Source organism: Ranitomeya variabilis, chromosome 1, assembly GCF_051348905.1.
Source record: "Ranitomeya variabilis isolate aRanVar5 chromosome 1, aRanVar5.hap1, whole genome shotgun sequence".
NCBI lineage: Eukaryota > Metazoa > Chordata > Amphibia > Anura > Dendrobatidae > Ranitomeya > Ranitomeya variabilis.
Window position 1 is genome coordinate 696911122 of NC_135232.1, and position 13285 is coordinate 696924406.

At 44.3% G+C, this 13285-nt stretch overlaps 1 protein-coding gene across 2 annotated transcripts in view; it reads left to right on the forward strand.

Annotated features, from left to right (window-relative positions):
- Window positions 1–13285, forward strand: part of PPP1R13B (protein phosphatase 1 regulatory subunit 13B) — a 91402-nt gene that overhangs the window by 68046 nt on the left and 10071 nt on the right. For both annotated transcript variants that reach the window (XM_077266873.1, XM_077266881.1), the window contains 7 exons: window positions 2684–2858; window positions 4212–4405; window positions 4528–4692; window positions 4798–4978; window positions 8341–8510; window positions 9814–10309; window positions 11288–12045. In XM_077266873.1, coding sequence (XP_077122988.1) covers window positions 2684–2858; window positions 4212–4405; window positions 4528–4692; window positions 4798–4978; window positions 8341–8510; window positions 9814–10309; window positions 11288–12045 — 2139 coding nt within the window. The remainder of the gene's footprint in view (window positions 1–2683; window positions 2859–4211; window positions 4406–4527; window positions 4693–4797; window positions 4979–8340; window positions 8511–9813; window positions 10310–11287; window positions 12046–13285) is intronic.

The following is a 13285-nucleotide window of genomic DNA, read 5'->3' on the forward strand; positions in this document are numbered from 1 at the left end:
ACTGGAGCGGTGCAAGAGAGTTAGCGGGAAGGCCACAGAGGAGGGTGTTGCAGTAATCGAGGCTGGAGATGAGGGCATGCACAAGAGTTTTAGTAGATTGTAGGCTGAGGAAGGGACGGATTCTGGCAATATTTTTGAGTTGGAGGTGACAGGAGGTAGCAAGAGTTTGGACGTGCGGCTTGAAGGACAGGGCAGTCGAGAGTTACCCCAAGGTAGCGGATTTCAGGCGCAGGAGAGAGCGTGATGCCGTTTACTGTAATAGATAGATCAGGTAGGGGGGATACGCAAGATGGGGGAAAGATGATGAGTTTGCTTTTGTTTACATTGAGTTTTAGAAAGCGAGAGTTGAAGGAGGATATGGCTGATAGACACTCCGGGATTCTGGACAGCAGAGAGGTGACATCTGGGCCAGAGAGGTAGATCTGAGTGGTGTCTGCATACAGGTGGTACTGGAAGCCATGGGACTTTGAATTGTCCTAGGCCGAGGGTATAGATGGAAAAAAGTAGGGGCCCTAGGACCGAGCCTTGAGGGACTCCAACAGAGAAAGGGCGGGATGAGGAGGTAGTGTGGGAGTGGGAAATGCTAAATGTGCGGTTGGAAAGGTATGAAGCAATCCAGGACAGTGCAAGGCCTTTGATGCCAAGGGAAGAAAGAATCTGTAGCAGTAGGCAGTGGTCGACTGTGTCGAAAGCAGAGGAGAGGTCGAGAAGGAGGAGGATGGAGAACTGTCTGTTAGCTTTGGCTGTGAGTAAGTCATTAGTAATTTTGGTCAGAGCAGTTTCTGTGGAGTGATGAGGGCAGAAGCCAGATTGGAGGTTGTCAAGAAGAGAGTTAGATGAGAGGTGGGAGGAAAGTTCAAAGTTCCTGCTCAAGGAGTTTGGAAGCAAACGGGAGCAGTGATATGGGGCGATAGCTGGACATAGCAGTTGGGTCAAGGTTAGCTTTTTTGGGGATGGGTGTGATGGTGGCATATTTGAAGGCAGAGTGGAAGGTACCATAAGATAGCGATAGGTTGAAGAGATGGGTTAGGGCTGGAATGAGCATGTTAGTGAGGTTGGGGAGCAGGTTGGAGGGATGGGGTCAAGTGCATAGGTGGTGAGGTGTGATTTGGAAAGGAGGTGAGTAAGCTCTCTTTCAGTGATGTTGGAGAGGGAAGTTATTAGGGAAGGGCAGAGGTCTGGTATATGGAGTGGTTGGGGTGGTGGAACAGTAAAGGTTTGCCTTGTTTGATCGATCTTGTTTTTGAAGTAGGTGGCAAACTTCTCAGAAGAGATGAGGGGAGTTGGAGGTGGCAGTGGTGGGCGGAGGAGAGAACTATCAATACCAATATCTTTTACAGGGAGAGAGAGAGACGTTACTGTCTGTACCTCACCTCATTTATCAGTTGGGCAGGAATACAATACTATCCAGACCAATAATAATTACAGGTAGATGTTACGATCTCTACATACATCATTTACAGGGAGAGACAGGAAGGCAGTACTATCTGTACCTACATAATTTGCAGGGGGTGACAGGAAGGCAGTACGATCTGTACCTAGATAATTTACAGGGGGTGACGGGACGGCAGTATTATCTGTGCCTACATCATTTACAGGGAGAAACAGGAAGGCAGTACGATCTGTACCTACATCATTTATAGCGAGAAACAGGAAGGCAGTACTATATGTACCTACATCATTTACAGGGAGAAACAGGAAGGCAGTACTATATGTACCTACATCATTTACAGGGAGAAACAGGAAGGCAGTACTATATGTACCTACATCATTTACAGGGAGAAACAGGAAGGCAGTACTATATGTTCCTACATCATTTACAGGGAGAAACGGGAAGGCAGTATTGTATATACCTACATCATTTATAGGGAGAAACGGGAAGGTAGTACTATCTGTGCCTACATAATTTACAGGGGGAGGCTGGACGACAGTACAAGCCATAGTAATATTACATATAGGCAGAGAGAATGATTTATGTCAACTTTATTTCCAGGGAAGGCCATACTATCTGTGCATATATATCTGTAGACCTAAAAGTTTGCGGCGCCCCCTAGCTGTTATAAGCTTTTTCTATAAAATTCAAACCTTGATGCATTGTGAGTGGATGGTGAGTTCCTGTATTCGGGGGCTGTTTGCATTTAGTGTAGGTTTGACAATCGCCGGCTGTACCATGCTGTTCTTTACACCCATGCGTCCATACAGCGCAGTCTGTGGAGCCAGAGAGCCTAGGGTTTGTCTGCTGGGACTGACGTGACTGGTTCTTTTATTTATTGCAGCCTTTAGTGTCCTCTCTGCTGTCCGCCCGTCTTTGTGCTTTCTGGCTGACTCGCTGTGCAGAATAATCCGTGCCAATCCCACCAACACAGATTACTCCATGGCCTCGTGGAGGTGCCGCGGTGTCCGCTGGCACGGGTGGCGCTCTCCCGTCTCTGCAACTCATCACAGTGAACATTATGATCTCTCTCCTCTACTTATCTCTAGTTTAGGAGACATCAGGGAGCCATGATGGCGACTGCAGGTCTCAGAAAGCAATCGGCGGCGCAGGGAGACTCGCAGATGTGAGGGAATCCATGTTTACCTCCTCCATTGTCTTTTTCCGGTCGCCTCGAGTTTTGCTTTTTTTTTTCCTTTTCCTGTTATCATCTTTTGTACCTAAACTTTGTTCTGTTATCTTCATCGGCAGGAACAACGTTTGCGTTATCTGAAGCAACAGGAGCGTCGTCAGCTGCAGGCCGTCTCCGAAACCGAAAAACTTCAGAAGCTCAAAGAACGAGTGGAGACGCAGGAGAACAAACTCAAGAAGATCCGGGCCATGAGAGGACAAGTGGACTACAGCAAAGTCATGAACGGGAACCTGTGTAGGTGTTGCTGTGTTAACCCTTTCACACCGCAGCCCATTTCCGTTTTTTTTTTCTTATCATTTTTTGGAGTTATCGCCATCTTCCAAGTCCCGTAGCATTTGGAGCTGTTTTTTGCAGGGCAAGACAATGTTTTTATTTGTACTATTTTGAGATAGATGTGACTTTTTGATCACTTGTTACAGCATTTTTTGGAGAACGTAATTTTAGTGTTCTTGAATTTTTTTCCGTTTAGTGTTTACCGATCGTGTTGTTTTTAGATTTTGATAGATCAGACTTTTCTGAACTCAGCGATAACCAGAAATGTGTATTGCTAATTTTTAATATCTTTATTTTCAATGGGGCCAGAAGGGAGTGATTTATTTTTTTTTCCATATATTTTTTTAACTTTTTGTTTTTACTTTTCCCTGTTCTTGTTAGCCTCCTTAGAGGACTTGAAGATGCGATCGTCCAATCACTTGTGCTAAATACAGCGATACCACAACATCGCTGCTTATAGAAGAAATCACAGTCTCCTCTGACGCCCGGTCACAGTCTCTTGTTCAAAGGAGCTCTGTAATGATAGGCACTGGGGTCATCAGCAGACTCCCGGCTGTCATGTCAGCCCATCAGCTACCCGCAATCACGTCACGAGCATGCCGATGAACGGACTTTATGACGCATGCGCAAGTTGATGTGTGTTAAATGCCGCTATCGGAGACTGACAGCGGCATTTAAAAGGTTTACAATCACGGGCAGAGCACCTCTCTACCCGCAATTGGTAGCCTCAGGTCCTGACTAATGCACAGCCGTCACGTGGCGGGAAATGCACAGCCGTCACCTGGCGGGTAATGCACAGCCCTCACCTGCCGATATGGGACAGGCTCGCTGCGTGAACCCGGTCCATACACCCGTTCCTGACATGCGCTGTTTATATACGGCGGATGTCGTGAAGGGGTTTAAAGAGATTGTCTCGGCAGCAACTTTGGATGCAAATATATCTTGAAGGGGTTATAAAGGACGTGAAAGTTAATGGTTTATCCTTAGGATAGGTCATCAATATTTTGGGGGTTTTGCTCTCCAATCCCCCTCCAATCAGCCGTTTGAAGGGGTCACAGTGTTCCACAACTGACCCCTCCATTGATCCGTCAGGGTCAGTGGGACCCTTCATACTTGGGCAGTAGTGCAAGTGTCACGTCTGCTCACGTCCTTCGTGGAAGCCATTTGTAGATTCATCAGGTCCCTCCATTAGTAATATGGTGGTGATATAATACATTAGGGAAGTGCCCAGAAGTCCGCCTTGTATATGTCCCAGACTCTTGTCTTTGTCGGTTGCAGTCGATCCCCACTGACGCTTTTCCCATTACGTTACAGCTACAGAGATTGAGCACATCAGTGACATGTTTCAGGAGAAGCAGCAGGAGCTCCAGGCGGCTGTGCTGAAGGTGGAGCAGCTGTCTCAGCAGCTGGAGGACCTCCGGAAAGGAAAGTTAAATGGTTTCCAGGCTTACGGACAAATGACTGGTCCTGCCGCTCTGGAGCTGAAGAAGCTTTATCAAGAGCTGCAGGTGAGTGGCGTCACACGTGCTGACCTCTGCAAAGTGTCACCGTACACAGGTGGAGAAAACTTATTCTGCTAGGGCTCATCACAATATGGTTCCCTTGTAACCAGTCATCTCGTGTCCTCCAGATCAGAAATCGTCTCAACCAGGAGCAGAACACGAAGCTCCAGCAGCAGAAGGAACTGCTAAACAAGCGCAACATGGAGGTGGCCATTATGGACAAGCGGATCAACGAGCTGCGTGAGCGTCTGTACAAGAAGAAGGTTGAGGCACGTCAAAAAGAAAACATTCCCGTAAGATTTACTTTTAACAATGGTTTTGGTGGAGTTGTTAACATTTTCATGGTGTATCGCCTCCTTCCAGTCCATCACTGACGCGTTTCAATCTTTAAATCATAGCTGAATCGCATCAATGGAACGCCGTCGCCTCAGTCCACGTTATCGGCATCGGGGCGAGTAGCGGCCGTGGGTCCTTACATCCAAATTCCAAGCACAGTCAACTACCCGCTGCCTCCTGACCCGGTCAAACCTCAATCTCTGTCACTTGCTGCTACTGGAACACAGCAGCGCTCCAAATCTGGTAAGTCATTGTTTGCAAAGTATGTTTAGAAATTTAATGGGCTGTCCATTAGAGACGGCATCGGGAATTAAAGGGGTTGTCCTGTGCCACTCACTTCTGTATCCAGAGGAGCATAATGCAGATGACTTTCTCTCTACAAATATCAGCTGGAACTCTCGCACAATCTGCAGTTATGTGTAGTTGGAACGTCATTGGCACATCTCGACTCCCATTGAGGAAATGAGTGGCACCGGACCACCCCTTTAAAGTCAAGCTGAAATATATTTGCCTGATTTTTATTTGCCCAAGTGCACACATTGCCTTTAAGATTTCTGTCCTGTTGAGTACCAATCATCTTCATGTGAACCATCATCTTATGTGTATTGTACAGCTTTATTTAAAGGGGAAGTACTGATCCTTGACCTGCATTGTTCTGTTCTTACAGAATATTAGTATACTATTACTTACAATTTTATAAGACGCCATATCTATATAAATAACGGTTGCAATTTATTTTATGCTAATTGAGCACAGACTTATTCTCTATAATATATCCTACCACTATATATATATATATATATATATATATATATATATATATATATATATATATATATATATATATATATATATATATATATATATATATATATACCACTTAAATATACCCTTAACCACTTATATTATAGTTCTCAGCTGCATTCATGATTCTTCAGACTTCAGAGCTGAAATCTCCCTTGTTCTGGCTGGGTTTTATTTCACACCAGGCACTGTCTAGTTAATCGATATTGGGGAAAATTAACAGTCCCAATGGAGTTCGGCTGAGCTTTTTTAGGGGTGCATTTTGAAACAAGCTCATTTACGATTTCCAGTTGAGGTGAGCAGAATTGTGAATGCAGCTCTGGGATTGGATCTTAAGAGATTTGCATTTCCACTAAGCGCCATACTACCCAGAATCCCTGCCCCATGGTGCCAGCAGTTGGCTTTCATTGCTGGTGGTTTACACCTAACCACATGGAACAAGTAAATGATACAGACATCCATGATGGCTGTGTTGTAATTATGTATCTCTAGATCACACCCCCTACTAGTCAGCGATTCATTTAATTTTGAAATGATAGATTCAGGTCCGATACTTCCTCTTTAAAAAGTAAAGTTTCTTTCCAGATCTCACACCATATTATGATGCTGATATTAATTTCTTGTACTATTACACTGGTTTCTGTGTATTTGTTTCTCACTTCACTATTCTTTTTACATCCTAATGTCTTGTCCTGTGTCTTGTGTCTTCTCTTGGTCTTCGTGCTTTTTTTTTTCCTCTTTCCGTGATGTTTTTTTTCCTTCTGACATCTGGGTGGCCTCCTGTCCTCCAATAGAGGGAGACAGTGACTTTGTGAAAAAATCTCCAGGTCCCTGGAAGGTTTCAGATTTAGACATTCTAGCGGATCCTGTGCGCTCGTCTTCCACCTCCTGTCTTCAGTCTCCTGACCACAGTGTCTTCCATCAGGCACCTGGCCTCTCTGACACCCTGCACAGTGAGTCTGCTCCGCAGGAATTCTTACCCTTTGCTTTCCGAATCGCACCAGATCACTCTAATCAGTCTATGTGCTGTGTTATCAAATGCATCCTGTTCTGGAGAGAGCTGTAGTGGGGTCTTCTCCCAGCCCATAAATATTAATTATCAGTTTACTGGCATACAGGCTTGACTAAGGAACACAGACTTGGATTAGAAAGATAACCCAAGCATGATCTTTCCTTTTTAGGCCTTAGTGAATGTAAATTGTTGGTTATATGTTAGGCTGTGCACTTGTGCCCATAGCTGTCCCATCAAGACTGACTTCACTTTTGCAGATCTTGTTGACATAATGTCTTGATCAGTAATTTGCATATCGTATGATCACTATAAGATGTTGTACTACCCCATTTATGAGAATAAGTTGTGGAGAAGGGGGTGACACCATTTGGAAGGTCATGCACCTAAGAGACTGAGAAATATTTCATATACGTTAGAGACATTAGTTTTTACATGCGGAAAGTTTGCATTTTTTCCATTGTGATTTTCTACAGGTGTGCGTACCAAAATACACAATAGCAGTCAGCTCTGATTGTTGTGCTTTTTGATACCCTTTTTATGCATTTTCCCTTTTTTCTTTTTGCTCTTTTGTGCAGATTTGACAGTGTTTTTTATTTATGCATTTTTTTTTAATGCAGAAACGTGATTCCACACAAAAAAAAAGGTTGTAAAAACACATGCTTTTTCAAGGCTCCTCATAGGAGCCTATAAAAATTAACGCACCAATGAATGCAGTTCCTCAGGGTCTTTTAACACGCACAGTGGGTGGCAATTTTCATGAAATCACATCCATTTTACCTGAATAGTTAGAAGCAGCTGAAAAAATGACATTTACACATGATGGTCTTAAAGTGACTCAACATTGTCAGATCCAGGAAAAAAGAAAAAAAATTGACACTATGGGGAAAGTGTGATCAGAGCCACTCAAATTTTGGCTCGGATGTTAGGAGTCCACTGGTCGTTGTCAATGCCATGACGTTCCTACTTCTATATTAGAGAATACATTCTTAATTGTAATGAGACGCGGGTTAATTGACTTTAATAGGCCTCTTGACCTTCTTTCTTTCTGCTCCCTGGTTTTGCTGTTAATTGATGTGAAAACTGGGGCAGAGAGAAGTCACCGGGGACACAGATGAGCATCATGGAAACTTTTTCTATGATGGAACTGATATTGTCAATTTAAGGACTGCGAGCAGCCCCCTATCAGCGCAGTGCAAAACTAGGATCGAAAAGGCAGTCGGGATAGACAGGTTTTACACCTCTGCGTTTCTATAGTCGAATTATCACTGAGGGTTTAGTGACCTGAACTGACAGAATCCCAAAATAAAGTCTACGATGCTGCCACTTTCCATCTTTAGCCCCTTGTGAGAATAGCCATTAGGTTGGGGGTGCGGCTGCTATATCGCAGTGCTATACAAATGAATGGGCTCTCGTTGAGAGACCTTCAACCATATCAGATTTTTGGCTGTCCCTCTGTCTGATAATGGCTGTCTCTCTGACTATTCCTATTCATATTCCAACCATGACAGATAGACGGGTCCATTGACATGAGAGAACGGGCTTGTGTGTGATAAATCCGTAGTACCTCTCCAATGTCAACTGTAGATATAGAAAAGTCACTAATGCTTCACATTGGCTTTTTTTTAATCCTATTGTCACAATAATTCATTTACTTTTATTTTTTTTTTAATCCTTTCTTAGTTTTGATAATTCTGAGATAATTTTATATTATTTTTGGCCTGGGGTATAAGTATTGTGTTTGGAAAGTGTTGCCTTTATGCCCTATGGTCAAACAATCCTGACTTTCCAGGTAATGATACGAGTTGGCCGACGCTGAAACAAAGCACAATGTCCGTGGTGAAGGCGCCTCCACTCAACACCTCGGACTGGAACGAATCAAGTATGGAGCCCGGCTTCAAGAACGCACCTATATCCACCCAGCCCTTACCGTCTTCTGCTGTAGGACCCACTGAGAAGTTGGTGAGTATCCCACCCGCCATCGCTGCTCATTAAAGGGTTGTTGTCAAGAAAATACGTTAGCCATAGGTTAGGAGATCACTTAGTGATCGCTGGGCATCTGAACATTCGAACCCCCAGTGATCACAAAACTGGGGTCCTGGATTTGGGAAGTGGGCTCTGCAGAGACTTTTTTTTTTTTTTTTTAATTAAGTGAACATGTGCATGCTCGACCTCCGCTTCATTAATTGTATATGGGACTGCAGGAAATAACTGGGCTTCTACAAGTAGTGCCATAGACAATGGAGGGGAGCGGAGGTCGAGCACACAGTTCTGCTATATCAAAAAAGGTGTTGTGAAAAGTCCGGTTGTCAGCTTCTAGGGCCAATCTCCGGATCACTGGGGTTCCTAGTGGACAAGGATAAGTCATCAATATCGTGAGGCTGGAATACCCCTTTAATATATCACGAGCCTATGTAATTACATCAGCATGTTGTGCTTCTCTCAGATGGAGCGCTCTAACTCACATACCACCATTACCCTGTCAGCAGGATTGTGCACAGTAACCTACACACCGTGTCAGGTCGGCGCCATTATTCTGAATAAAATGATACCTGGGTTGATGAAATCCGTCTCGTGGTTGTTTCTTAATCTTTATTTTCAGTTTTGTGTTAATGAGATTCTTGTGTGTGAATACCTAATCGGAGCACCACATAAAGACCAGCCTCGCCTTAGGGCACGAGAATCTCACTAACTACAAACTGAAAATAAAGATTAAAGAACAACCATACGACGGATTTCATCAACCAAGGTATCATTGTAATCAGTATAACGGCACCGACCTGACACTGTGTGTAGGTTACTGTGCGCAATCCTGCTGACAGGTTCCCTTTAAAAAGTGTACAAAGAAGTGTCAAAGATTATGCCTCGTTAAAGGAATATTCCCATCAACCTGATTCTATCCCAATATGTAGTAGGTGTAATAATAAGAGTATTAGCAAATACCTCCAATTAGAAATGTAGTATAGTTTTTCTGATTCGTTATGTCTTTCCTCATGTTCAGACTTTGCAGGACCTTAGGTATCCATGGTTATGCCCACTAGCAACTAGCCAACTGTCCCTTTATCTGTGGTCGTAACCATGGATACCTAAGATCCTGCACTACCTGAACATGAGGAAAGAGACATAGTGAATCAGAAAAACTATACTACATTTCTAATTGGAGGTATTTGCTAATATTACTATTACAGCTACTACTTATTGGGATGCAATCTTAAAGATGGGAATACCCCTTAAATTTCTAAATTTACTCGCTATTTTTCCCTAGTCTGGTGATGCTGGAAAGCTACCATCTCCAATGCCCGGGTTGAGCAAGTCTCTGCCACATAATTATGGCATGTACCAGGGTCCTCTTCCATTGAGCGCTACAAATTCTTTGGAAAGGAGAAAAGATGGAAGTCTGCCAAGACCTGGATCTGGATCCAACACCCGCACCCGGCCTCTACCGCTCCCCACAACCAGCAACGTCCATCCTCCGGGCTCCTCGCAGCAAATACAACAAAGAATCTCTGTGCCCCCGAGCCCTACCTACCCGCCTTCCTCTTCCCCCATGTTCCCTGGGACAGACACTAGACCTGACCCTCCTCTAACCGTGGCCATAAGACCTTTCCTGGCTGAGAAAGGATCGAGGCCTCAGTCCCCAAGAAAAGGGCCACAGACGGTGAACTCCAGCTCTATTTATTCTATGTATCTTCAGCAATCAACCCCACCAAAGAACTATCAGCAAGCCGTGTATAACACCCTGAACAAGTCTGTCAAAGCAGGTACCAAAGACGACTACAATAGCTTCTCTGTAATGTCTGTATCTAATGTGTATGGGTCATGGGTCCTATCTGCACCTGCAGGCACAGTGCCCCATTATAGAGCAAAGTATGACTGTCATACCTCCACCAGACACCAGTCAGGTTATACGTCATATTCTCATTAGAATTGGCCAGCAAAAAAAGAACACTGGGGGTCCGGCCCCTATCAGAACCGAGAAGGGGTAGGGGCACTTGCTAGAGCGTGACCTTCCCAAGAGTGTGGATGTGCCTGGTATTAGTGCTCCAAATAATACATAGTAGACAATTCTTCCAATAGGTGGCAGTAGAGTTCCTCTCTAAAGAGGCTATTTGCATATTGCATTGCATGGCCTATAAGTCTCTCTACATCAACTTGGCCTAAGAACCTTTACCCCTTAGACCTCCTGTCAGAGGCCTCTCACCCAGCCAAATCAGTTCTGTTTTGCACTGATGATGGGCAGACACCCCAAAACAGGTGTCTGAATATAGAATTTCTGGTTTGCCTCCTTATACTCTTTAAAGGGTCGATGTTGACGTTTAGGATTTCTACAGCCAAACGGTAGTGCTATAGTTCTTGACCTCTTCCTCTCTAAAGAGGCTACTGGCATAATGACTAATAGAAATTGTCAGAACCTTTGAAGTTAAACTGAGAATACTGTGTAACGAGGAAGTTTGAAAGGGACTGTATTATCTGCTGCCAGATGGGGGAGGAGACCGCCGTACCTAAGGAAGTATGGGAAAATGTTTTGAAAAGGTAACTTTTTATACTGGAAACACTGCAAAGTCTTTAATTACTGCTATTAAGTCTTTCAGGATTTCTGATATGAAAAGTATTCAAGGGGTAACCAGATTTACATGGAACCTATACAGGGCATGATAATGAAAAGCCGCCGTGGTGACGTGTGATGCCTTACAAAGGGTTAGTCTTCCATATTAATGTGTTGTATCCATCTGTTTCAGTATATGGAAAACCAGTTGTCCTGCCCAGCTCCTCCAACTCTTCACCCCTTCCTTTCCTACATTCTGGACCACCACCCAATGCTGATAAGGATGGAGAGGCCGCTCCTCTTGCGGGTGACAATAACGGTGTAGAGAACATACCCCGTCCTCTGAGCCCCACCAAACTGACCCCAATCGTGCATTCGCCTCTGCGATATCAAAGTGATGCTGACCTGGAAGCTTTGAGGAGAAAGCTGGCCAATGCTCCAAGACCTCTGAAGAAGAGGAGTTCTATAACTGAGCCGGAAGGTCCCAGCGGACCCAACATTCAGAAACTGCTGTATCAGCGTTTCAATACTTTGGCTGGAGGAATGGAGGCCCCACCTTTCTACCAACAGTGCAACTCGCAGGACTTTGGCATATTGGCCGACGTGGACAATGGCAACGCTGGCACTAACGGTAACATAGAAGAGGCTGGTTCCTTGCAATCAGCCGCTGTCCCCTCCATTCCTCCTCTTCCCCAACCTCCTTCACCCCCACAAGTACCAGAACCACAGGTCTCCGCAGACAATAATGACAATAAGATGTGTTCACCCATCACAGAGGAACTGATCAGCAGTGAGATCATAAACCAGATCTCCGAAACCGAAGACAACAACAATAATAATCCGGCCATCGTACCCTCTGCGGAGAAGACGCCCAGCCCTGTACTCGAAGCAGCATCTCCGGTGAAAGAAGAAGTCCCTTCACCCGCCGGCGTCCCAGCACTGACTCCTACTGTGAGTACCATGGATCATGGAGATTATTGCTTTAGTTTTATGATTTTCCGTGTTAGGTTTTTTTCCAGTTCTCCTTTCTTGGTCTTTCTTGATCAGCATTACATATAACTCAGAGATGAAAGGATCGCAGAAGCGTAAAGGCTAGTGTAGTCATTACGGTGAAATGTGGCTGTTTTAGGATTTTAAGAAGGTAGTATTAAAAAACATCACTCTCCTATCTTACAGTGAGGCAGAGTAGGCGGTCATGTAAATTACTGCAGTCCTTTACTTTGTCCCTGCTGTTAACTACAAGTGGAGATAGGCAAAGGGATTCCTTTAGGCCTAGAACTAGATTCCTTGTTCCTGTTCTTTATAGCAAGCAGATGGGCATCAGCAGAAATAGACTGGCTTTATATACTGTCTCATTGGCTTGTACAGAAGTATTTCCTGGAAATGCTATGATCTGTGCAGGTAGAGGGAGGAGGTGAGCTGTGACATCTATTGTGAATGGTAATTACTGTGTTATCTATTGTGTATAGAGGTGTTATCATTCATTGTACAGGAGGAGGAGGTGAGCTGTGATATCACCTATTGTGTATGGTGGATCCTGTGTTATCTACTGTATATAGAGGTGTTATCAGTCATTGTACAGGAGGAGGAGGTGAGCTGTGATATCACCTATTGTGAATGGTGGATCCTGTGTTATCTACTGTATATAGAGGTGTTATCAGTCATTGTACAGGAGGAGGAGGTGAGCTGTGACATCACCTATTGTGAATGGTGGATCCTGTGCTATCTACTGTATATAGAGGTGTTATCAGTCATTGTACAGGAGGAGGAGGTGAGCTGTGACATCACCTATTGTGTATGGTGGATCCTGTGTTATCTACTGTATATAGAGGAGATATCAGTCATTATACAGCAGGAGGAGGTGATCTGTGATATCACCTATTGTGAATGGTGAATCCTGTGTTATCTAATGTATATAGAGGTGTTATCAGTCGTACAGGAGAAGGTGAGCTGTGACATCACCTATTGTGAATGGTGGATCCTGTGTCATCTACTGTATATAGAGATATTATCAGTCATTGTACAGGAGGAGGAGGAAGTGAGCTGTGACATCACCTATTGTGAATGGTGGATCGTGTGTTATCTAATGTATATAGAGGTGTTATCAGTCATTGTACAGGAGGAGGAGGTGAGCTGTGACATCACCTATTGTGAATGGTGGATCTTGTGTTATCTAATGTATATAGAGGTG